The following is a 25,685-nucleotide window of genomic DNA, read 5'->3' on the forward strand; positions in this document are numbered from 1 at the left end:
TAATTGTCAGAATATTTACTAAATAGATGATTTACAAGGACATTGTTGAATAAAGGTAAAATTTTTCACTTATAGTGAACATGAGACATGTAAATGGGTAAGGCTTACATTCAATTCCATTTTTATAAAGAACATCTGCCCCTTTAAGATTATATCATAGTATAGGAAGCACTGGTGAGACTGATGTCACCAGAAATTCCCACTGCGCTGATTTCCTTGAGGTTTTTCATCCGGTGATTGTACTGCAGCAAGTGAGCATCATTGACCGCAACCTTGAAGTGGTCAGATTCAACCAGTACTTGTATCTGAAATGGCAGAGACACGAAACTGTTAAAAATGCCCTTTCATTTCAAAACCAGTCTGTCCTGACCTCAGGGTATCCACAGTTCATCTTTATGATCATTTGTGGAACTGATTAAAGTCCAGAAAAAGTAAATTTACAGCAAAAATAAACTCCAGACCATTCAAAGATTTAAGCAAACAAAATGAAAAAATATTTAGAAGACTATAGTTGAAGCCACAAAGAAATAACATCTACATAAACATATGTGTCTACATAAAGTTTCAAAAGTTTTTTTGTATGGCCTAGCAAAGCAGCTGAAAGTAAAAATAAACACTACAGTAGGAATTCCTTAATAGAGTGGCAAACGTTATAGGGCTGGATTATAACTCGTTTTGGCAAGAGCAGGCACACAGCCTTCTAGGATGTGTTAATCCTTAAATCCTTTTGGAAGTAGCACTTTGGCAATATCTAAATTTTAAAAATGTATATTCTTTAAATAAAATTATTGTTTTAGAAAGGAAAGATTTTTAAGAATATTTAGTACAGTATTTTAGTAAAATAAATAAAACCTTTTCAGGTTTTATTTGTAACAGTTCCAAATTTTCATCAATAGAGTACTGGTTGAATTATCACATATCTAATCAAAGAAAAAGTGTTAAATAACAATGCTCTTGATACTGAGAGATGCCTACCAACTGTAGAAAATGGTCCCTATTTGTCTCTGCCGTTGAATTTATTATAGTCTAGCTGCTATATTGTCCACTGGACAGTCAATCCTAACCTAACATTGTATTTATTAAATACTTGGTGAAGAACTGCTTAAAAACAAAGTGTGCTGTATATATCATAGAAGCTAGTGGAAAGGTACTCATCATGTTGCAGCCTTCGGGATGTAAAGGATGAAAGACTTTAATCTAAAAATCTGTACATTTTTCTTTTCATAAGCATGTATTGATTTTAGAATTAAAAATTTTAACTATGCTGTATACCTGAAAATTTATTAAATGTAAACTGTAATCTCTTTTTAAATTAATTTAATTAAGTTTTTTTCTAGTTTTGATTGCCATGCCATTATGTTTTCTAAAGGAACTTAAGCTCAGTCCACCTGAGATTTACTGCCTTTTTTTATTAAAGATGTTATTTTTCTCATTTCCAGAAAACTTAAATTCAGCGGAGGTAACAGAATGAAGTTGGGGAGTATGGCCAGGCTCTAGCCTGTTGCTCCTGGTCCTTTGGGATGGGGAGGAGCTGGACAGGTGTCCCAGGACAGCTGATGAAAATTCATTCCAAGTGCATTGTGGTATTAGAGTGATTTTCCCCATGAGCAATGTGCATGATCAATATAGAATAGTAGCAATAACTTACTTTGAATGGTTTGCCACTTTCAAATGGGAAAGCCATCTGTCTTTCCTCCTGTCCCCAGTTATTATTCAGCTTTGAATTGCAGACAATGACTCTCTTGTTGTCCTCATTGAAGCGTGGGTTAAAGTGGAAGGCGACATCATTCCCTCTCTTAAAATCCAAAGCAAGTCTGTTTAAACCAAAGACCAGAGTTAGCGAAATGATTCAAGTTATGTATTTGGAAGAACATACGATTTTCTAAAGAGCAAGTCATTTTAAAAAATACAGGATCATTTTCTAAACAAAACAAACCGGCGAATGGGTTCAAACTGTATACTAAGCCAAGTATTTGATGTACAACCCGAGTATCTAAAAGTAAGACAATATATGTAGAATTGTTTTGACTCGTCATCTTTGGTCACATCGTTCTCTTCTATTGCAATTCCTCCTTACCACCTCTACTCATGAAAACCCTGCAAGGTTTCCTTAAAGAGTGTCGAGGCCACTTTGAGGGCAAGATCTGCTTTATGCTGTGGATGATCATGGTTACCTCCTTCCTGCCCTGCCAGGTTGCCTGGAATACCTATTGACTGCAAGCCAGTCATGTAAATAAGGGATCAAATTCCTGGCTTCCTCCTAGTTAACCAAAAACCTAGTCCTAAAACAGAAAGAATGCAATTAAGTAGCTAATATACCGTTCAGTATGCTGTTGCTAAGTTGTGAAACCATGACAACAAATATGTTGAACTTTCCATGATGTGAAGTGGAATTAATGCAAGTGCATTAACTTTTGATCCCGTTCCTCCTCCTTGGATGTTCACGCAAACGCAAGTCCTCTGACTGTTCAAGTACTAACCCTAACCTCCAGTTTCTTAAAGTGTGCCATAGAGCATTGACAGCAGCATCAGCTGATGCTCTTTTTTTAAAAAATTTTTAATTTATTGTGTTGACATGGTTTCAAGGAACATCCTCTACACACTGCATTGTGCCCCCCATGCCCCATGTAAAGTCTCTTCCCACCCTTTGGCCCCCTCCCCCTACGTCCACCCCTCTTCCCTCCCCTATTGCTACCCTGTTGTCTGTACATGTGTATTCTGTATATATGTTTCTGACTACTCACCTTCTTTGATCTGGTCCCATCTCCCCACTTCCCTCTGACAGCTGTCCATCTGTTCCCTGTAATGCTGCCCGTTTCTATTTTGTTCCTTGGTTTACTGTGTTCATTAAATTACACATATATGTGAGGTCATATGGTATTTGTCTTTCTCTGCCTGGCTTTATACACTTAGCATAATAATCTCCAGGTCCATCTATACTGTCAAACAAAAGGTAAGGTTTCCTTCTTTTTATGGCCACAAAATGTACCATTGTGTAAATGTACCAGAGCTTTTTTATCCACTCATCTACTGATGGACACTTGGGCTGTTTCCAGATCTTGGCTATTGCAAACAATGCTGCAATGAACATGGGGGTGCATATCTTCTTTTGAAACAGTGTTTTAGGGTTCTTAGGACCTATTCCTAGAAGTGGGATAGCTGGGTCAAAAGGCAGTTCCATTTTTAACTTTTTGAGGAAATGCCATACTGTTTTCCACAGTGGCTGCACCAGTCTGCATTCCCACCAGTGGTGCCCTTGTTTTAAAGCAAAATCTCTACTCCTGACCTACTACCAATAATTCCCTAGATATTTAGATTCACCCAATAACAGTCCCAACCACAAGTATGTTCACGGCGACAGGACCAAAATAGTCAAATGCCAATAGAAATTGTATCTGAGTAAATATCCAATGGCTGTATTTCCTCTTCAGGGAAAAGGAAGATACTGTCATCTCTACCACCTTAAGCATGTTTTTTTCTCCTAATTATTTACCCAGGATTTGCAGAGCCAAGCAACAACTTTTTCAGGTTACTATCACCTTGACCATTTCAACCAATATTAGTTTTGATCTTCCACAGCTTCAGTCTACATCTCTAGTATACTGGAGCTAAAGTTTCTAGTACAATCACCCTAAATAAAGGCAGGGATACCAGAGTGGGTCTGTGAGGTAGGTGTTGGAGGAGGGGAGCCGATATTAACAAACTGTAAGTGCTGTGTGCACAGAATAAGGCGTACTGTGTTCTCTTATGTTGGAAGGAAAGACGATTGAGAACATAACCAGAGGATAGATAGGTTTTGTAATGTGCTGTGAGATCAGCTTTATTGTGCAGGGAAGTACTGTGTTTAGAGAAGCTGCATAGGCTGTGTGGAATGAAAAGTTGTCTTAGTGTGGCGACTATGGGGTAGAACCGGAGGATGGAGTGAATGGGCTATTTGAATGAAAAATGATCAGATCAGAAGCCAGTCTAGCTCCTGGTAACAGAGGAGGTGGCTCCCATTGATTCACCAGGAGCAAGGTGACAGTCACTCACAGAGGCTATGTGTAAACCTTTGACTAAATCTGTGTCCATAGCTTGAATTTGTATCTTTTGTATTCTGTCTATTCGACCCAGAGACACGTTAATTAATGGCTGCAGGAGCTTTAATGGTGCCCCTAACCTCAGGGATTGGCACACTGGATGGCTTCAGGAGATCCTTAGCCGGTTGGTTTTACTATATACAAGTATAACCAGTGGTGTTAATCAGAGCCAGCCATCCCAAGACAGCCATAGCTCAGCATGGATTTTCCCAAGGTAGTCCAAAGTCTTACTCCATCCTAGCTCCCCTCAATCACACCAGCTCCAATGGCAAAGGTTGATTTGTTTTGATGGAGTCTTGAACTTTTAAAAATCTTTTCAAACCTTTTAAGTAAATAGTGATTACTCAGAAGACTAGGGTTTCCCATCCTGCCGCTTATCATCTGTCAACCAAGCCGATACTGTGGGCATCTGTGACTCTGTAGTTGCACTCAGTGTGGAGACAGGAGTGACAGCCATGCTCGGGAGCCCTGAGACTGCGCTGTGACCTGCACAGCTGCAGGGAGACTTGTGTGAGTAGGAGGACACAGTGGGATAACACTCAACCTCTCAGATCAACTCACTGCTATGTCCAGTGGGAGATTTGGTTTGGGACCCACATTTTGATGGGTGTCTAGACATAAAGCACATGCTCGGTTTTAGACATACATGGTTCAGAGGTGGATGGATGGCCTAGCATATTACAAAGGCTCTACTTGCCTTTAATACTAAGGATTTCGCCTGACCTGTGGTGGCGCAGTGGATAAAGCATTGACCTGGAATGCTGAGGTTGCCGGTTCAAAACCCTAGGCTTACCTGGTCAAGGCACATATGGGAGTGATGCTTCTTGTTCCTCCCCCCTTCTCTCTCTCTCCCTCTCTCTCTCTCTCTCTCTCTCTCTTTCTTCTCTAAAATGAATAAATTTAAAAAAATACTAAGGATTTCACCGTTGGGAAGAACCAACAGAACGGGTTTTTCTGCTCTTCCTCTTTGTCCTCACAATGTAGAACTCTGCTTTATTCAGGTTCTGGGAGAAAAACAAGATTTGGCGAGGGAAACCTTGTCCCCTTGGTGGCAATGTATATTGAACAACCCCATAATATGGTACAGTCAAGATCCTAAATGTGTAGATGTAGGAAATTCTATTAAGTTTCAAAATAGATCAGCCTTTATTCAAAAACCAGTCAACAAATACGTTAGACTTTTAAATTCTGCTCTTTACCTGTTTGCATTGGGCTTCATGGTGCCCAGAATTGTCACCAGCATGCGAGGCATGACTCCTCCATGAAAAGCCAGTTCATAAGGCACAGGCTGGGGGTGAGAAAACATATGCGTATCAATGAAGACTCATTTTTTCTTGGGGATAGAAAGAAAAAGATGTTGCTAAAGTTCAATCACTATTAATATTGTGAATAACACATAACCCTAATTGAAGCCATCTGTCCAGACTCTCGGCCACCTTGCCCAGGGCCTGGAGAGATGAGGCTCCCTACATGCCCAGCTAATAGTCAAGATTAAAGCCATCAGTTAATTGGTGACAATGACAGAATATAGTCCCTTTGGAGCACTGTAGCTTTTCTTACTACATCCCAATCTATAATTCATTCACTTAGACTATATTTTCAAAGGGCTTAAACTAGATGTTGCAGTCAACATTAACATCTCTGTGTCCTTCTTAAGACCCTTGCCACATAACATACTTTATCACGTCCCATTCTCAGGCTTCTGGGTTCTCCTATGTTCCACTCACAGCACCAGCAGAGTGCTCAGTATGTGGCAGATACTCGGTACTTGTGGGATGAACACCTTCTAGTTAATACATTTCCTAGTTCATTCTGCAAATATGTATGTTCAAGGCACTTTAATTATTCCCAAAGCTCCACTGCTGGCCTCTTCTTTATTCCCTCCTGGGTTCAACTACCATCCAGCCCTGATCTGCAGTGGTCCCATTCTTCCTCCTGCTGGACTTGCTGCTGGTGCTGCAAGTTCAACACATATCCACGGGAATTGTCTCTCCTGCCCGCTCCCCGTCAGTCCCCTTCATAAGTTCCCAGTTAGGGCTGGCCCTTGGCTGGTGCCCTAGTTGTTCTGTCTTGAAAAGCCAGCCATCTCTGATTCGTAAGACTCAACCAGCAGATTTTGGGGTCTTCCTCTGCAATCTCTTTCCTATCTGCCTCTTCCTTTCCATAGTCTCCATGTCCCCTCTACCTGCAGTGGACTAACCATCTGCAGCCTAGGCCCTGCCCAATGCCATCCACCCCCAATGCTTCCTCTGTGCTTTCCTCTAAGCTGACATAAAAGCAGATCAGATGTGACCTGTGCCGTCTTCTACATTCTCCTGAAAGGGTCTGACCCAGCTCGAATTGAACTCTTTCTCCTTCTGCTTATTTCCCAGCTAGACTACAAGTCTAGCAGGGAAGGATCTGTGTCGGAGATGTGTCTGGAGTTCTGCAGAGTTAAGGTTTTGTGCTTAGAATGTATCTACTAAAATGTGTTTTAATATAAATAAAAATTCAATCCTTAAATCACAAAATTATCTTTAGTAGGTTTTTCAAAACTACATTTCCTTGGCTGCCCCACATGTTCTATGATCCTAGGCAAGCTATAGAACTCTCTTGCCTCATTTCCTCATGTGTAAAGTAGGAATAACAAATCCCATAGCATGGCTATGGGGCCAAATGAGCTCATCCATGTAGGAGCAAACTGCTGGCACATGTTATCTGCTCAGTGATTATTAATAACAATAGCAAAGACTTTGTCTTGCCTGACAAGCTGTGGTGCAGTGGATAGAGCGTCAGACTGGGATGTGGAGGACCCAGGTTCTAGACCCCGAGGTCACCAGCTTGAGCGCGGATTCAACTGGTTAGAGTAAGGCTCACCAGCTTGGACCCAAAGTCACTGGCTCGAGCAAGGGGTTACTCGGTCTGCTGTAGGCCCCGGTCAAGGCACATATGAGAAAGCAATCAATAAACAACTAAGTGCCACAACAAAAAACAGATGATTAATGTGTCTCATCTCTCTGCATTCCTGTCTGTCTGTCCCTATCTGTCCCTCTCTGACTCACTCTGTCTCTGTAAAAAAACAAAAAATAACAAAAAACTTTCTCCCACTACTATGCTCTTAACTTGATTTATATTAAAGCTGCTTTACAAATGCCTTCAAAACATGCATTAATGCCTGACCAGTGGTGTCCCAATGGATAGAACATCAACCTGGGATGCTGAGGATCCAAGTTCAAAAATCCCAAGGTCACCGGCTTGAGCGCGGGCTCATCCAGCTTGGGCGCAGGCTCACTAGCTAGAGTGCGAGGTCACCGGCTTTAGTGTGGGATGATTGAAATGATCCCATGGTAGTTGGCTCAAGCCCAAAGGTCACTGGCTTGAGCAAGGGGTCACTGCTTGGCTGGGGCCCCCCGGTCAAGGCACATATAAGAAAGCAATCAAGGAACAACTAAAGTGATGCAACTACAAGTTGATGCTTCTCATCTCTCTCCCTTTCTCTTTCTCCCCCCACCAGAATAAAAGACACATTTGTTTCTCTTTATACCAACAGTACACATACTAAACACAATACCAATAACTATTTCTTCTGTTGGACCGAGATAAACTGTGGCTGGCCCCTGAAAAGTGGATGTAAGCAGTGAGTTAAGTTGCAGGCCTCCCTGAAGCCCTTTGCAGGTCAGTGCCCAGAACCAGCCCCGGCCAGAGCGCTGCTAAGTGATGGCACCACAGCCCTAGACAACTGCTGTGCTCTCCATTAGCTTTGCCCTGCTCACCATCAAGTTCACGAACTGACTAACTCCTTCTTACCAGTGGTCCAGCGGGGCCACCAGCGGGGCCGGCACCAGGGTAGGCCCCCGGTGCACTCGGCTGTCCAGGGTAGGCTCCTGGTGCAGTTGGTCCAGGATAAGCAGGTGCCGTAGGGCCAGGGTAGGCGCCAGGAGGTGCTGGTCCAGGATAGGCGCCAGGTGGTGCCGGTCCGGGGTAGGCTGCAGGAGGGGCCTGTCCCGGGTAGGCTGTAGGAGGTGCCTGTCCCGGGTAAGCCCCAGGATAGGAGGCCCCTGGGTAGCCCCCTGCTCCCGCAGGCTGGTTTCCCCACTGCCCAGGCCATCCTTGAGGGTTTGGGTTCCCAGACCCAGATAAGGCATCATTAAGCTGGAAAAAAGAGATAAACAATTCCTGGATGAAAAACATTCAAAACAGCAGAAGTTTCAGGAGAACAGGAATATGCAATCTAAGAAGTGGAGGGTTATAGTGAAGGTATAGAATCTGTATTGTGGTAGGCAGTTAACTAGGAGCAGAGCAAGGTCAGACACAGAAGGTCACCAGGGTGGAAAGCCCCGGGTGCCTAAGCAATAGAAAAAACTGGGGAGACCAGAACCTCCCCCCAGGGGGACCTTCCCCCCACTAGCAGGTTGCTGGTCATGCAGGTCAGACCCCCTGTCCTTTCATATTGCTGGCCATCCAGTTTGGACCCACCCTTGACCTTTCCTTCCCTGGCATGCTGCTAGTCATGCGGGTTAGACCCCCTGCAAGGAGGAAGGAATATGGGGGGGGGGGGCAGAGAAGAGCTCTTAAGCATTAAGCCCCCAGGACAATGAGGTTCTGACCCACATTAAAAACATCTAGGTCTCAGTTGTGTTTCGGCTCCAGAAAAGCAGCAAAACCAGACAAGCGATGTAGCAGCTGACCTCAGGACCAGCTGCACTGACTATTGGCCCCCTAGAAGGACACACCTGGACAGCTGATGGGTATTCTATTAAGATCCTCCCCTGGGACCGCCTCTAAGATCTCCACCCTTAACAACGCTTAGACTGGAGGACCAGAGCTCTCCCTCTGGGCTTTCCTTCCTCCCAGGGGCTCTCTTTCCTGGCCTCTCTCTTTCTCCTGAGCTCTAAGGGCCCCCACAGACTTGCAAACAGGAGAGCAGTGGGCAGTGGCAGCTCCTCCCGGGCTAACCCCTTGAACCTGCCTCCAAGGCCCTCTCTCCTTAGACTTTTCAGTGAGCCAGAGCAGCCCCACCTCGGCTCCCTCCTATTGCTTCTTCCATCCTAAGTCCTTCCTGTACCATTATCTTGGGCTTAATACATGTACTCGCAAAATCACCAGGACTCATGCTGTGAAATCTTTCCTGCACGAAGCCAAGAACCCTCACACTCCCTGCCGGCCCTAGGCAGACCAGCTCTGGGCCAGATCCCCTTTCTGATAACAGTATCTGTAAAATTTTTTCCACTTATTAAGTAGTTTTGAGTTCCAAGGACTAAAGTTAGACTTTGGGGTTATATATGCTTTATCAGTACGTGTCTGCCATCGTCTCACATGTTGGAGGGTTCCATTTCCATAGTTTGTTAAAACCAGATCTATCCAGCCTTGATGTAAAAGCACATATAAATATAAATATTTTCTAATTGACATGAGAAAAACAATCACAAAACTCAGGCGGCTTGGACTATACCACACTTCCCTCTCTTCAGCTTTTTCTCAGCTCTGGCCCATGCAGTCCGCCGGCCTCTGTCCCAGGCCTTTTGGTAAGGGGGACTCTTAGTAAGGCCTAGGCCTCTCTCTACCTGGCTTTCTTCCAGAATCTGTTGCTGGAAAAGCAAGACTTCAGCCAACAAGCCCTCAATGGACAGATGAGGCCAGAGGAAGACACATGGTGTGAGAGTTAGAAGGGAAAAGCTGGTGTTAAAAAACACAAAACTCTCCACCTACATGGAATTAGAATGCAAGAAAACAGACATAAAACACTTACCGAAAAACTGTCAGCCATTTTCCTAAGAGGGGAAAAAGAACAAACAAACAGAACATAGGTTATCATATTTGATCCGAAAAGATTTCACAAGTTTTCCATTTAAATTTAACATCACATTGTGTAGTTCTGGTCAATTTACAGGCATTCTTCCAGTACAAGTCAATCTATTTCCTAAATACGTTTAAATCAATAGTGCAGAGCCATAAAAAAAAGTCTCATGAAAGGGTGGAGGTACACTCCAGCTAGATTACCAAACGCTATTTAATCCATAACTTCAATCACACTAGCCTGTGTTCTGAATCCTGGGAGGAACAGGCCCTATAATGCAGGAGAGAGAAGATTGAGGAAGGAAATGTTCTGCCCCTTTCCCAGGTAACGAGTGTACACAGTCCTGGTTTACCTTTGGTCCTCCCTCACCTTCCTTCCTGTGTTCTTTCCCACACCTTTTACCAGGGTTCTGCGTGTTAATATTGCCTATGACTCAACCCCGCCCCGCCCCTCCCCTGTTCTCACTGACAGCCCCATCTCCCCTTCTGGGTTGTAGGGAGAAAGCAGAGTTGGTTGATTCTCACTGAGATCTGATATATAATGCCCCTCAGACGTAGTTGCTGCTTATGATTTATTCCTTCACTTGCACACATTTCTGCCTGCTCTGCACAGGCATGGGGCAGGCTCCTGTCTGGGTGTGAAGATGGATAGACCAAGATCTGTCTGGTCAAAGGGTCCACAGGCCAACAGGATCCCAGATGATCATGCCGTGAGCCAAACTGTGTGCTATGTCACAACCAGAATGATTACTTCTAAGAGGGAAGGTGTTTGAGCTAAGCCTTGAAGGAGCGGTGAGCTGAAACAATGAAGAAGAAAGAAAAAAAAAGATACTTGTTACTCCAAATAAAATATTTGGCAGTATAACAAATTAAAGTTAAAAAAAAAAAGTTAGGCAGCCTGACGAGTGGTGACACAGTGGATAGAGTGTCAACCTGGGATGCTGAGGTCCTAGGTTCAAAACTCCCATGTCACTGGCTTGGGCGCAGGCTTGCCGCTTGAGTGCGAGGTTGCCAGCTTGAGGTCGCTGACTTGAGCCCAAGGTCACTGGCTTGAGCAAGGGGTCCCTGGCTCGGCTGGAGCCCCTGGTCAAGGTACATATGAGAAACAATCAGTGAGCAACTAAAGTGCTACAACTGTGAGATGATGCTTCTCATCTTTCTCCCTTCCTGTATGGTATGTGTATCTCAAAAACAAAACAAAACCAAAAACATGAGGCAGTGTGGAGGAATATAAATATTTTGGGGTAGGGCAAACATTTTGGGCTGGGTAGGGATGGCCTTGAGACATCATTCCTGCTCTCCCCTGCTCCCCGTGACTGCCCAGGGTGCTTGCTGCCTGGTGCCAGGCATTGAGGGAAAGAGAGCAGCTTCGGATCCTGAGGTCTGGGTGAATTCGCTCAGCTCAGAATCACATGCACTATGGTCAAAATTATCCAGGCTTTAAACAACCAGAATCTCATTTTCCTTGAGTTACCCACTTGTGATATTTACTCAGTTATTTTAGGAAATGACATTGCCCCAAGGGATACAACAAATGGTGACTACTTGATAGGTCCTAAAAATGTAAAATATTAGATTTTGGGGGTAAAAACTCAAACAGACAGAACTCCTCCTAGGACTTCATGTGAGCTTCATTCACATACATCAAATATATGTATTTCTTGCACATTTCTCTCTTAATCTGGGCATTCTCAAACATAGGCTATCATAGTGTCCGTCTTCCAAGGTGGGAAGCTGCTGGTAATCTGACGGGGCAATCACGGTGGCTCTCCGGGCATTCATTGTATCCCTATAGTAGTTAACCTTTTAAAGCAAAAGTTGGGTGCTCCTCTGCTTGTGCTTCCTTTCCCAAACGGCGGCCACTGCCCAGAAAACTGCTGCTACCGCGGGAGGAACTCGAGAGAAGAGTTGGTACAGAAAAGAAAAAGAAAGGACATTTCTTAGGTCAAGAAAATAAAGCCGGCCCTGGCCGGTTGGCTCAGCGGTAGAGTCGGCCTGGCGTGCGGGGGACCCGGCCAGGGCAAATAGGAGAAGCGCCCATTTGCTTCTCCACCCCCCCTCCTTCCTCTCTGTCTCTCTCTTCCCCTCCCGCAGCCAAGGCTCCATTGGAGCAAAGATGGCCCGGGCGCTGGGGATGGCTCCTTGGCCTCTGCCCCAGGCGCTAGAGTGGCCCCGGAGGGGCAGAGCATCGCCCCCTGGTGGGCAGAGCGTCGCCCCCTGGTGGGCGTGCCGGGTGGATCCTGGTCGGGTGCATGCGGGAGTCTGTCTGACTGTCTCTCCCCATTTCCAGCTTCAGAAAAATACAGGGAAAAAAAAGAAAGAAAATAAAGCCTCTCTCTCTTCAGATACTAGTAGAAGACAATCTTGAACTTCATGGTAGTCGAAGGGCTTAGTTCCTTTGATTATATAAACTCTTCTTTCACTCCTGGGCACATACCAAAGACCCAACAATAACTTTAAAAGTGTTTTCACTCCTTTTAAAGAGCCCGATTGTGTAGGGCCTAATTTCTAACCTCGGTACCACTGACATTCCAGGTTGAATGCTTTGTTTTGGGGGGCTTGTCCTGTTGAAATGCACCATAGCTCTTCCTGGGGACAATGTGGGCTTCAATTTCAAGAAGGTATCTGTCAAAGATGTTTGTCGTGGCAATGTGGCTGGTGACAGCAAGTAACCCACCAATGGAAGCTGCCGGCTTCACAGCTCAGATGGTTATCCTGAACCATCCAGACCAGTCAGTGCTGTCTATTCACCTGGGCTGGATTGTCACACAGCTCACAGTGCTTGCAAATTTGCTGAGCTGGGGAAGAAGACTGATTATTGTTCTGGGGGAAAAGCTGGAAGATAGCCCAAAGTTTTTAAAGCCTGGTGATGCTGCCATCGTCTATATGGTTCCTAGCAAGTCCACGCGTGTTGAGAGCTTCTCTGACTATCCTCCTCTGGGCTGTTTTGCTGTTTGTGACATGAGACAGACAGTTGCTGTGTGTCATTAAAGCAGTAGACAAGAAGGTAGCTGGAGCTGACAAGGTCACCAAGGCTGTCCAGAAAGCTCAGAAGGCTAAATGAATATTTTTCCCCAATACCTGTCACCCTAGTCTTAATCAGTGGTGGAAGAACGGTCTCAGAACTGTTTGTCTCAATTGGCCATTTAAGTTTAATAGGATGTTTAGCAAGTTTCCCTGGCTTCAATGCACAGTCAGTAGCACAAACGCCACCCCTTCCCCCACCAGTTGTGACAACCAAAAGTGTCTTCAGACATTGCCAAATATCAGTGGGGGAAGTGAAAAAGACAAGTCTGCCTAGGTGAGAACCACTGGTCTAGCCTAGTCTAGGCTAATTAGCATGTGTATCCCTACATGTACGGACACAGGTCCATAAAAAACAGAGGTAGCTTCCATGGTCAAAACTAGCTAAATCTGTGCCATTAACCCCATAAAGTGTCTTATTATCATAACTCCAATCAAACTAAGATGTGTTTAAAGGCTGATTATACCCGGAAGCTCACATAAAGACAGCATTTCCAAAATTTAACCTTTATTCTTTTCAAAGTCTCTGCTCAAGCGTATTCAGTTTATTTCTCAACATGAACAAAACAATTTGAGAAACAAAACAGATTTCACTTTATTTCCACTGTGTGTCACATAGCAGCACCTGGGATGACAGTTTGGATTGTGTTGTGACACATTAGACAAGCTGATCAGAATAATTACACCCTGGGGCGTTTGAGTGGCGCTTCACAGTTTATAAAGCACTTTCACAAACCTTACCTATTTTGATCCTGATAATAATCTTATGAGAAAAGTTAATATTCCCACTTTGGAGGTGAGGAAACAGGCTTAGAGAGCTAACATGGTGGCCCAAAGTCATTCTATCCATAACAGACCAAAGACCAGGGTCCAAGCAACTTGGACTCCTAATTCAGGCTCATTTTACACTCATATAGAACCTCACATTTTGAAATTTTAAAGTATATTTCTTTGAAAGTGTTAATTTCTTTATTTAAAAACAATCTAGCTTATTCATTCAGAATTATATAACATGCTGAGATAGCAAACAAATTTAAAAAGAGATCATGTTTTTGTCAGAAAGCTAGCTGGGGGACTCATTCACTCAGTACAATGATATTGAACACAAGAATGCCAATTTTTACAGTCACTTGGCTAATTGTAAACACATTTAAACCAATGACATGTACTTTTCCAAAAACTGGGTGTGTGCTGTTTTGATTCTGTCAACTCCTTACCATCAGATCTCTCTCTCTCTCTCTCTCTCTCTTTTTTTTTTTTTTTTTTACAGAGACAGAGAGAGAGTCAGAGAGAGGGATAGAAAGGGACAGACAGACAGGAACAGAGAGAGATGAGAAGCATCAATTATCAGTTTTTCTTTGCAACACCTTAGTTGCTCATTGATTGCTTTCTCATATGTGCCTTGACCGCGGACCTTCAGCAGACCGAGTAACCCCTTGCTCGATCCAGCAACCTTGGGTCCAAGCTTTGCTCAAACCAGATGAGCCCGTGCTCAAGCTTGCGACCTTGGGGTCTTGAACCTGGGTCCTCTGCATCCCAGTCCGACGTTCTATCCACCGCCTGGTCAGGCCAGATCTCTTTTTTGAAAAGGAGTATAACCAATGCTCTTTTAAAACCAAAGTTAGCAACTTAAAAATAAGTAAATAAATAAATAAAGGCAACAACAACAGCAAAAAATCTATTTAGATAAATATCTTCCTTACTTTCCTGGAAATTCTATTTATTTATTTTTTTATATTTATCTTTTTTTTAGAAGAGTAGTTTATACATAGATAGCCAAATGTAAAAAAAATCTTCCCGCTCTACAGAATCTGTAAATATGTGAACTCTATTCTGGCATTCCTAGAACCAGAGAGTTTTGAAGAGTCAGAAAAGAAATGCTAGGCCCTGGCTGGGTGCTCAGTGTACAGACAACTTCCCAGCACGACAAGATCGTGGATTCTATCCCTGGTCAGGGCAGGTATGAGAAGCAAACAATGAGTGCACAATTAAGTGGAACAACAAATTGATGCTTCTCTCTCTTTTTCTTCCTCTTTTCTATCCCCCCACCCCCCTTCTTCTCTCTCTCAAATCAATGGAAATTTTTAAGAAAAGAAGAGAAAAAAAAAACTACATTAAAGACAACAAAAATATAGGAAATACTACCTGGGTCTTTACATTTGGAAAAACCTACAGGAAGTACTATAGTTCAGTTTGCTTTTGGAATAAGGAGTTTAAACATGAGTTCGAAGGTTGACTAGTTTAATCATCTGTTAATTGTAGCTTTTCCCTTTAATAACGCATGATATACTCACTACTATGTTATTTAGGATAACCTAGCAATTAATTCAGTTGCTCAGGCTCCCAAAAGCACCTCTGATATTTGCTCACAGAGGGCCGGGACCTTCACACAAGCCGTAAGGGAAGTAGATCATGAATGTATTTCCTCAGAACCCCAAGGCACTGCCCACAGTCCTCCTCTCCAAAGAACACCAGCCAGGCGATCTACTTCCAACCCTTGCTCAAACACAGAGCAGGACTTACGGAAAGTCCACTTTCCAAAGCCAAAGTCAGTGACAACGAATTGAAATAAAGGAAACTGGTCTTTTACTAGGATTTCTTTCTCATCATACTTCCTCAGTATTGAGGAAGGTAAAGTTACTTTGATCCTCTCAGTTACTGATTTTTCCCCTATGGAAAAGCTGAACGTCAGTCAAGCGAGAACATGTGATACTTAGTCAGCAGCAAATTGTAAGCCTACAGCAAGCACTATTCCGGCAGGCTTACCAATCAAGATTTAATGAGAAGAACCAGTTCAGGCACCAGAGAAACCATCACAGGAAAGAGAGGCTGTGCTTTAGGTCAGTTACCATGAGTCTCACAAACATTCAAGGACCACAAATTCCTCCCCACAATGGGAAGTGCTGGTCCTAAGGGTAACCCCCCAACATTATGAATCCAGGAAGCCATCTCCTGAAGGTCAAGGATGAGGCACAACCATCAAAGCAATGAGAGACTCTACTCTAGAAATGGGATTCAAAGTCCATGTCGGGAAAGAAGACCATTGTGGAAAAATACATTTTTATTATTATATTGTAACTTTAATGGAAACAGGATTTCCTACGTGTGAACGAGGAATTTTATAAATTTGAAGCAAATCAGTCAAAATCTTGGAAGTTGGTGAAAATTTTTTTCTTATGCTTTGTGCCTAAGTGGTCAATTTTTATTGCTGTCATTTTTTTCTTTCTTTCTTTCTTTTTTTTTTTCAGAATTAACAGCCTGCCTTTCATATCTTTCCCAGAATACTAGTAACAGACTGGGTCACTGAAGTCCAGCTGTCTTCATCGCTCAGCAACCCAACTCCCAGGAGTCACTTTACCAATATTCCATAGTCTGGAACAGGACTCCCTCACTTTAAGGGGCTGGCCTGAAACCTAAGTCACAGCCTCAATCATGTGTCCCCGAGTCCCTGCTATTGAGCTCCTAATCCTCAGTGGATGGGTTTTAGAGTTTTTATTTGCATAACTGATTATTCAGAATAAATCCTCAAACATGTTTTCAACACAGAGAGACATACACACACACCAACTTCAGCTAGGGCTCTGCACACTCAGACCATTATCCTGCCACATCCCACACAGCCTCAGCACAGCCTTGAGATAGTTCATGTTCTAATGAACTAATCTGATCAGCGATGAGTCGCTGATTTGCAAAAGCTTCGGAGTTTCGGTCTTTGCCAAGCTAGACACATGCCCATTCAGGCCTTGGGACGGCATCATTTTCTGTGGGATCAGCATCCAGAGAGAAGCTGTACCCCCGACGCTGCTGGGCTTTGGCAGACGAACCCATTCGCACCGCACAGTAAAATCGAGTGCCCGGGCAGCCAAGTCATGGGTCCCGGGTGCCACCCTAGACAGATCCTGGGCAGTACGCCCCGTGTGCTGGGTTAGGGGATCTGGTTCCTAACACCAAGCTTCAGTCCACCACTCTCTTGCAGGTGGACCCAGCTGATTTCGAGGTGGTCTAACGACGGGAGGGCGGGACGCGTGGCTCAGCCTCCAAGTCGCCCCAGAGGGTGCCCTGTGCCCACGCCGGGCGCGTACGCGGACACACCCGTTCACCCCAAGGAGGGGTACGTGAGTCTTAGTGAGACGTTGCTAACTCCCCAACTGCGCTCTCTCGAGGGATCAAAAACTATGGACCAGTGCCCAGAAGATGCCCCCTCCCTCCCGGCTCGGGGCTCTCCAGCCGTCCGCGCCCTCCTCCCACCGCCCAGCGCCCGGCAAGCCAAGCCCCTCCCCAGGCACCCACCCGAGCCCTCAAAGGGGCCGCGCCCCGAGCAGTGCCCGACCCCAGCCGTCAGCAGGACGGGCCCCCGTCCCCGGTCCCGGTCCCGGACAGCCGCGCCACTCACCCCACGCCAGAGGACTCGCTCGCTAACTCCGGGTGTAGCTCCTGGCAGGGTCGGTGTGTCCCTAACGAGGAGGCAGCTCCACGCCTCAAATACGCGCGGCCTGGCCCGCCCCTCCCAGGGCGGGGCCGCCACCCCTGCCCACCGGCCTCTCCCTGCGGAACAGGCCGGGTGAGCCCCCGCCCCGCCGGCGCAGAGGACACCCTCCGGGCCCAGCAGAGGGGGTGAGGCCCAGAGGGCAGCCACCTCGCAGCCCCCGGGACCTGGAAGGAGGCCACGCTCGCCATCCTCACCTGACTCCCACAGAGAGGAAGAGACTGCGGAGCTCGGAGTGTGTGCTTGCTGCTTTCGGGAGTTTTTCTTGCTTGCTTTAACGGTGTTGTTCACTTACGTATTTTCTGCCTGAATTGCAGGCACTCTCATCCCTTCTGCGTTTACTTTACTGACAGTAACTTTTCTCTCCGCATCAAAACCTTCCCAACAAATGCACAGCGACTCTCGTGCGGGAGGGGTCCCGTGCAGTTTTTGAGACGTAGGCTTCACTTTCCGAGTGACGTGGGCACGCCCCTCTCAGGCTGAGAGCTAACTCCTTCTGCTGTGTGCTCCCGGTTGCATCCTCAGCATCTATTAGTGTCTGGTGTGTAGTAGGTTCTAGGAAAGTATTTGCTTCAGGAATGAATGAATGAAATAATAAATCACTTCCTAGAAAACCTATCTGTTTTCACAAAGATTGGAGAGAGTCCTGATGAAGGAGGGAAAAGTTAAATACAAAAGCACCATTGATGCCCTCCAGGGGTCTCCAAACTACGGTCCCCTGAGGTCATTTATCCGGCCCCCACCGCACTTCCGGAAGGGGCACCTTTTTCATTGGTGGTCAGTGAGAGGAGCACAGCATCTGCATCCTGTGCTCCTGGAGCATTGTATGTGGCGGCCCTCCAACTGTCTGAGGGACAGTGAACTGGCCCCCTGGGTAAAAAGTTTGGGGACCCCTGGTCGTATAACTCCGCTAGTTAAAGCATTGACTGGAAGCTCAGAGGTTGCGGGTTCAATTCCTTATCAGGGCACAAGCAGGAACAGATTGATGTTCCTCTCTCTCTCTCTCTCTCTCTCTCTCTCTCTCTCTCTCTCTCTCTCCCTTCCTCTCTGGCTAAAAGCAATAAATAAAAAAAATTAAAATTTTTTTAAAAAGTACCATTGGCAAATGTGGGAATAAAAGCTATCCCTCTAGTAAAGGTTGTTACAACAAGTATCAGTGCTTGCAAGAGAGATTGCATTTGGTATTTGGTATCATTTAACGGGGTAATAGCTGAGTGAAATGGTTAAGGTTGTCCAAGATGGGTTTTTTTTTTTAAGGTCAGACAATTAACTTGAAGTGAATTAAAGCTTTCAATGTAAGACTTGAGAACATAAAATTCCTAGAAGAAAACAAGGGAAAAGCTCCTTGACACTAGTCTTGTCCATGGTTTTTTTTTGTTTGTTTGTTTGTTGTTGTTTTTTACAGAGACAGAGAGTCAAAGAGAGGGATAGACAGGGACAGACAGAGAGGAAACGGAGAGATGAGAAGCATCAATCATTAGTTTTTCTTTGCGCGTTGCAACACCTTAATTGTTCATTGATTGCTTTCTCAAGTGTGCCTTGACCGCGGGCCTTCAGCAGACCGAGTAACCCCTTGCTCTAGCCAGAGACCTTGGGCTCAAGCTGGTGAGCTTTTGCTCAAACCAGATGAGCCCTCGCTCAAGCTGGTGACCTCGGGGTCTCGAACCTGGGTCTTCCGCATCCCAGTTCGATGCTCTATCCACTGCGCCACCACCCAGTCAGGCTTTTTTGTTTGTTTTTATAACGACAAAGCACAAGCAACAAAAGCAATAATAAACAAGTGAGACTACATCAAACTAAACAGCAGCACAGGGTGGGGGGTCCAGAACAAGTCACCCCAAGATGTGCCTCTGTGGTTAGCAGTTTGAGCTAAAGGCAACTTTAGCTGCAGGCTCGGAGGACCACACCCCCGAACTGCCTGTTTATTAACTAAAAACCAGCACTTCTTTTTTTTTTTTTTTTGAATTAATATTAATTTTATTGGGTTGACATTGATAAGTCAGAGTACATATGTTCAAAGAAAATGCCTGACCAGGCGGTGGCGCAGTAGATAGAGCATCGGACTGGGATGCCGAGGACCCAGGTTCAGAGAAAACATCTCCAGGTTATTTTGACATTTGATTATGTTGCATACCCATCACCCAAAGTCAAATTGTCTTTCGTCACCTTCTATCTGGTTTTCTTTGTGCCCCCCCCCCGTAACCACCTCACTCTTACCCATGTCCCTGAGTCTCATTTTTATGTCCCACCTATATATGGAATCATATAGTTCTTAGTTTTTTCTGATTTACTTATTTCACTCAGTATAATGTTATCAAGGTCCATCCATGTAAACCTTATCATCCTGCAATGACCCTTTGAAGTCCCCACGGTGTGTTACCTCATCCCTAGCACACCTCAGTCCCCCTTCCTGTCTCTGAACCTCTCATGGAGGTGGGGTCTGACTTGCTCATTTATGTGGGGTTCCCATGCATATGTGTGATTAAATTCGGTTATTTTCTCTTGCTTATCTGTCTCATGTCTATTCATATGTCTAATAATATTTCATTATTAGGTCAGCCAGAAGAACATTGAGAGTAGAGGAAATTTTGTTCCTCCCCCACAATAACAAAAGAAACAACAAAATGAAAAAGGTGACCTACAGAATGGGAAGAAATGCTTGCAAACCATATATTTGTAAGAGTTTAATCTCCGAAATATGAGACCCATACAACACAATGGAAAAAATAGTCCAATTAAAAAATGATCAAAGGATTTGAATGGAGAATAAAGAGCAGACCTTAAATGTTCTCACCACACACACACAAAAAGGTAACTTTATAAAGTGACGATGTGTTAACTAACTTTACTGTTGTCACAATTTCACTATATACATATAACAAAAAAAAAAGATTATAATAACACATATATTCATTGAGCACTTATTATGTGCCTTGCTCTATGCTTAATGCTTTACATACATATACATGGGTAGGTATTTTTATCCCTGTTTTAAAGATGAGAAAACTGAAAATTAGATATGACCAAGATCACAGCACAGATCAAGTTGAAAGTATGTCAGGATCTGAGAAGTCAGTGTTTGAAAATGGAATATTTGCCGTCCAACAGCATGAGGTAAAGAACAAAACTGGAAGGGAGGGAGGGAGGGAAGGGAAAGGAAGGGAAAGGAAGGAAGGAAGGAAGGAAGGAAGGAAGGAAGGAAGGAAGGAAGGAAGGAAGGAAGGAAGGAAGGAAGGAAGGAGGGAAGGAAGGAAAGAGAAAAGGAAGGAAGAAAATGAAAGAAGAAGAAAAAATACCACCCACAACAGGCCACCAATTTTGGTAGATTTAGAAGTCAGAAAGAATCATTCAGAAAGGGAAAGAATAATTGGCCACAAAGTGGACTTACCTCTGAGAGAACAGAGGAGTCGTTCTTTCAATTCTGAGAACAGTTTCCCGGCTCACACTGGGACTCTGTCTGGCTGATAGCACATGTGAGAAAGCCTCTGTGTGCACCTGACCTGTGTCTGGGAGCTTTTGGACTTTTGGCTAGAGGAGGAAGGGACTGGGTGCTAGAGAACCAAGGAAAGACAAAGGACTGTGGCGGGGATGCCAGACAAGGTCAGTCCCGCCTCTGTTGCTGGGTGGGAGCCCCACGGGGAGAAGGGCGGGATTGTCTTTGTGAGAGCTTTGAGAGAAGCTGCGTGGAGGCCCAAGTGACAATAGACAGCCCTCAGGTGAGGCAGCCATTCTACCCACTTCTGCACCCATCCCAGGGCAGTGCTGGCTCTTTGCAGATTTCCAGAGCAGATTCCTGGGATAGAGAGACATTAACATCCTCACCAGGGAGAACCACTGGCAGTGTCACTGGGAGTTCTTCAAGTAGGTAGTGGACATTCCCCAAGGGGCGAGCAGATGCTGCTGCTGACCAGGACCAGCACCCTGGTCTTGTTAGCAATGAGAGGGGTCCATTTAGGCCATAGGGCAAGGGTCACACTGAGCAGGGGAGAGGCTAGGAGAGGGACTGTGCTCATGGAAGAACAGGCCCACTGGTTGTTGTGATGTGACATGGTGATACAGTTATACGTGTTCTATGTTTTGGGCAAGAACTTTACTCAATAAATTAAAATGGAAACTGGAAATGTGGTATTGTGGTATAATCTCACTGAAGCAATGTGACTGAAGGGTGGAAATTAATGAAAAACCAATTACATTTTACTAGAAAAACTATATATATATTTAGATATACAGGTTTATGTCTAATGATCCATCTATCTATAAGTAACTCTTAAAAATAAGATATATGAATGTTTTTTAAATGTATGGTTTATGATGGACCACAGTGTTCTTTTGAACTTACAAATTATATAAAGTAACCCCAGTAGCTTTATCATGTTAGCTACTTGGGACCCTGTGATGTCAGAGAAAAATGGGCACATGATACATAAAGCTATACAGCTAGTGCTCAAATTTACAACCACGAGTGGTTCCGACAGACCGGTTGTAACATGATTTGGTCATAAGTTGAGTAGTCTATATGTACAGTACTGTGAAATGATGTTATAAAAATCTTTAAGTCATATTTTATTATAATTTTCTTTGTTCATTTTATGCCATTTTTATCATCTCTACACCATTTTGTTTCTTATTTTTACATTCGTCGGGTTTAAGTAAAACACTGCATTACCAGTACAACTGGTTTAATATTTGCAAAGACAATCTCCTCTTGGTAGACCTCTTGGGAGGGGGTTGATGAAAAATATCCAAGACACAAAACACAAGTTGCTGTACCGAGTCTGGATTAACAGTTGAAATGGTGCACGCGGAGATGGTAGTGCTGCCGGAAGCTGATCCACACTGTCCTATGCCCAGCTGGGCAACGCTTGTGCTGCCAGATGCGGAGCAGTTGTGGCTAGCTATTGAGGTCCTAAAGTCGGATGGTTGTAAGTTGCATAGGTCGTAAGTCGCATAGGTCGTAAGTCGGTCAATATTTGTAATCCTACTAAGAAACTAGAAGGAAGCAAGCATTTAAATTTGGACCTTCCCTTTTATGACCCTCCCCCTCAGTCACCCACCCTGGCCACAAGGTCCCCCTAGCCAGTCTTCTTTACACACAAGACTCACTGCCCACTTACATGCTTGTACAGGCTGTTTCCTGTATCTGGACCTCTCTTCTCCCATTATCTACTAACTCTCTCATTTCCTTTGCTCAAATGTCACCTTCTCCACGAGTGTATATGAGTGTATTATGTTACCACCCTGTTTGAAATTGTAGCTCCAACCTTCCCCAGTTCCTCATGCTCTTGATTCCCCTTTACCTTGCTCGAATGTTTCTATTTTTCCATAAATTTTATCAATTTCCCTCATGCTACAGACTCTACTTGTTTCTTATGTCTACTGTTTATTGTTAGTTTCTTTTGCCTTCCTTCCACTCCCCTCCCTGATCACAAAGGATCCATGTGGTATATGGTAGGCATTCAGTATTTGCTAAATGAATAAATTCATATTGTGTGGAAACTGAAGAAAAATCTTGTGACTGTTTGATTTTGTCATTTTTAATGCTTTCCCCTCCAGTTAACTATTTAATGGTTCCTTATAAATGCTTAAACATTTAAAAGTGAAGAATTCAGTGAGGCTTTTGCCAGGTCGCTCATTTGGTTAGAGTGTCATCCCAATATGCTAAGGTTGCAGGTTCGATTTCCAGTGAAGACACATACAGGACTCAACCAATGAATGCATAAATAAGTGGAACAACAAACTGATATTTCTATCTCTCTTCCTGTTTCTCTTTTTCTAAAATCAATCAATACATTCTTTTTATTTCAATGAATGGGTTCAATGAATGTTTGTAAAATGCAAAGAAAAAATTTTAATATTTATTCCCCAAGGAACTGACTCAAGATTGACCAGTTAGTTTGTATAAATAGACCTGGTTTCAAACTTCATTATGAAGCAATCATCAGCCTCCTCTTTAATAAATTTTGCACAGGAAATTCATATCATGTATACTCTTTTTTTTTAATTTCCTCAATTCTTTTTGTTGGAAGAAATAAATGAGTATTACCATCTCGTTTTTATGTCAGGGAAAGTGATTTACTTATCCAGGTTCATCCATGTCTAAGAACAGAATCCAGAGATCCTGACTTTTATAACTCATCTAGAAGAAAGCTGAACAAAGACTCCTTGCAGGGATTGACTTATGCGAACTAGGAAGAAAACCAGGTATAATTTGGTTCTTAAACAATTCCTGTACTCCCTAAGTAGCCAGGTAACTGATAAATTGTGGAAAGATAAATTATTTCATCCAGTTTTCATCATGGGGAAAATAGGCACATGAAGGACTCACTTGATGAAACTGAGCAGGTGCCTTGGCATCCTCTAGGACAAATTGAAAGTGCCTTAGTGACCAGTACTATTCTGCATCCTTGTCCGGTCTGTGCTTGCATATGGAAGTCACTGTGTGGCTGGAGACTAATTGTGAAAACATAACCTCTTCTCTAGCAATCGGTTTATTCGAATGGATCATCTACAATAAATGACTAACCTGTGGGTGTTGAAAGGAGTCACCCACAGGCATGGCCTTTGTCTCTTAAGAAAATGTTATAAATCTTAAGACTTTGAGTCATGAGGCCACATAGGCAGGCGTGGCACCACTAGCTGTAGAGAATTAGCTGCTGGTAAATAAGAAAAAGGGATAGCCAATGGGCTGTTTTAAAGATAAGGGGTGAGTCACTCGCTTACCTTTCTTTCTGGTAATCTTTGGTGATTTGGGGGGGATACATAAAGCTCACACTCTTGTGCTCTTACACCTGGGCTCACTTATACCTAATAATGTCGTCAGACATTTTTTTGGCTTCCCTTCCTTACTTGCACATCTCATGTACCCTCTGGTGTCAACTTCATGCCCCTTTCAAGCTAACAGAGCATTTTGCTGTGATTGGGTGTGTGTGGGAATTTAAATGTGTACCCAGGCAAAGGATGGCTCATAAGTACCCAACCTGAAGCCTATATAAACTCTTCAAAGATAAATGTAAAAAGCAATCTCATAAAAATGATAAAAATATCATTGAGTAAATTTTCTGTATGGATCACTGTGCTATTTAACATAAAGGCCAAGCCCAGCACTAGCCCTCAAATGATGGGTTGGCTGATTTCTACTTACACAGAGATTTGGGGACTCTGATAAAAACTCAGGACTCTGGAGAGAAATCTTTCCAGGAGGAGCAGGAAAAGTTTGAGGAAGCAGCTAGCATGCCGGAAGGTCCAGAGGGCCTTGGATGAGGGTTCCCAGGAGCGAGTGGGGGATGGAGTTGAGAGAAAAGAGAGAATTTTTTAGGGTGAGTGAAAAGCAGAAAGAAAAAATAAATTAGACAAGAAAGAAGAGCAATTTTTTTTTAACAGAGACAGAGAGTGAGTCAGAGAGAGGAATAGACAAGGACAGACAGACAGGAACGGAGAGAGATGAGAAGCATCAATCATTAGTTTTTCATTGCACGCTGCAACACCTTAGTTGTTCATTGATTGCTTTCTCATATGTGGCTTGACCTCGGGCCTTCAGCAGACCGAGTAACCCATTGCTGCAGCCAGCAACCTTGGGTTCAAGCTGGTGGGCTTTTGCTCAAACCAGATGAGCCCGCGCTCAAGCTGGCGACCTCGGGATCTCGAACCTGGGTCCTCTGCATCCCAGTCCGACGCTCTATCCACTGTGCCACCGCCTGGTCAGGCAGAAGAGCTAATTTTTAAAAGTAGGAAAATAGGACTGGAAAGGTAGGCTAGAGAGAGAATGGAACTATGGGAAATGTAGTGAACCTGGAACAAGAGATGAGAAACTACCCAGATGCTAGCCCGATGTGGCCACATAAGAGGGGAAGGGATATCTCACAAAAGAAGAAGCTCTTATGACACATTAACAAAAATACTATATTGGTAGTAAGTCTTATAGGCAAAAGGATACAGAAGAGCCAGAAAAGGGAAACCAAACAGATCTTTCCAGTTTTCACATTTGGACCCTGGGGAACTGAGGGCAAGTTTGGCAGTTCTGTCTGGATCCACGAAGAGTAAGTATTTCCAGGTGACAAGTGAGAAGTTGAGTTAAGCTTTGGGACATTTGGTCTGTTGGATGCCAACAACTGGATTCTGAGCTGGAAACATGTGGAACTTGTGTGACAGCCTGAAGGAGACACTTTGAAGACAGAGCAATTTCCAAATGCATAGCAAAATGCTGGACCTGTCTGCTGTGTCCACTTCCGATTATCTGCACACACGCTCTCCATTTCAGAGGTGTTTGGTGGGAGTCCTAACATAGATGTCAACAATCTCATAAAACCTTTGCCTTTCAGCTC

General features: G+C 44.1%; 1 protein-coding gene across 1 annotated transcript; it reads right to left on the minus strand.

Annotated features, from left to right (window-relative positions):
- LGALS3 (galectin 3) lies at window positions 1-8,264 on the minus strand. Its single transcript, XM_066342352.1, has 4 exons — window positions 7,866-8,264; window positions 5,279-5,367; window positions 1,649-1,814; window positions 1-305 (listed from the first exon to the last, which is right to left on the minus strand). Exons 1-4 carry the CDS (start codon window positions 8,247-8,249, stop codon window positions 150-152), a joined length of 795 nt encoding a protein of 264 aa, XP_066198449.1. The 5' UTR covers window positions 8,250-8,264; the 3' UTR covers window positions 1-149.
- Between the last annotated feature and the right edge of the window lie 17,421 nt (window positions 8,265-25,685).

This window comes from Saccopteryx leptura, chromosome 6, assembly GCF_036850995.1.
Source record: "Saccopteryx leptura isolate mSacLep1 chromosome 6, mSacLep1_pri_phased_curated, whole genome shotgun sequence".
Lineage (NCBI taxonomy): Eukaryota > Metazoa > Chordata > Mammalia > Chiroptera > Emballonuridae > Saccopteryx > Saccopteryx leptura.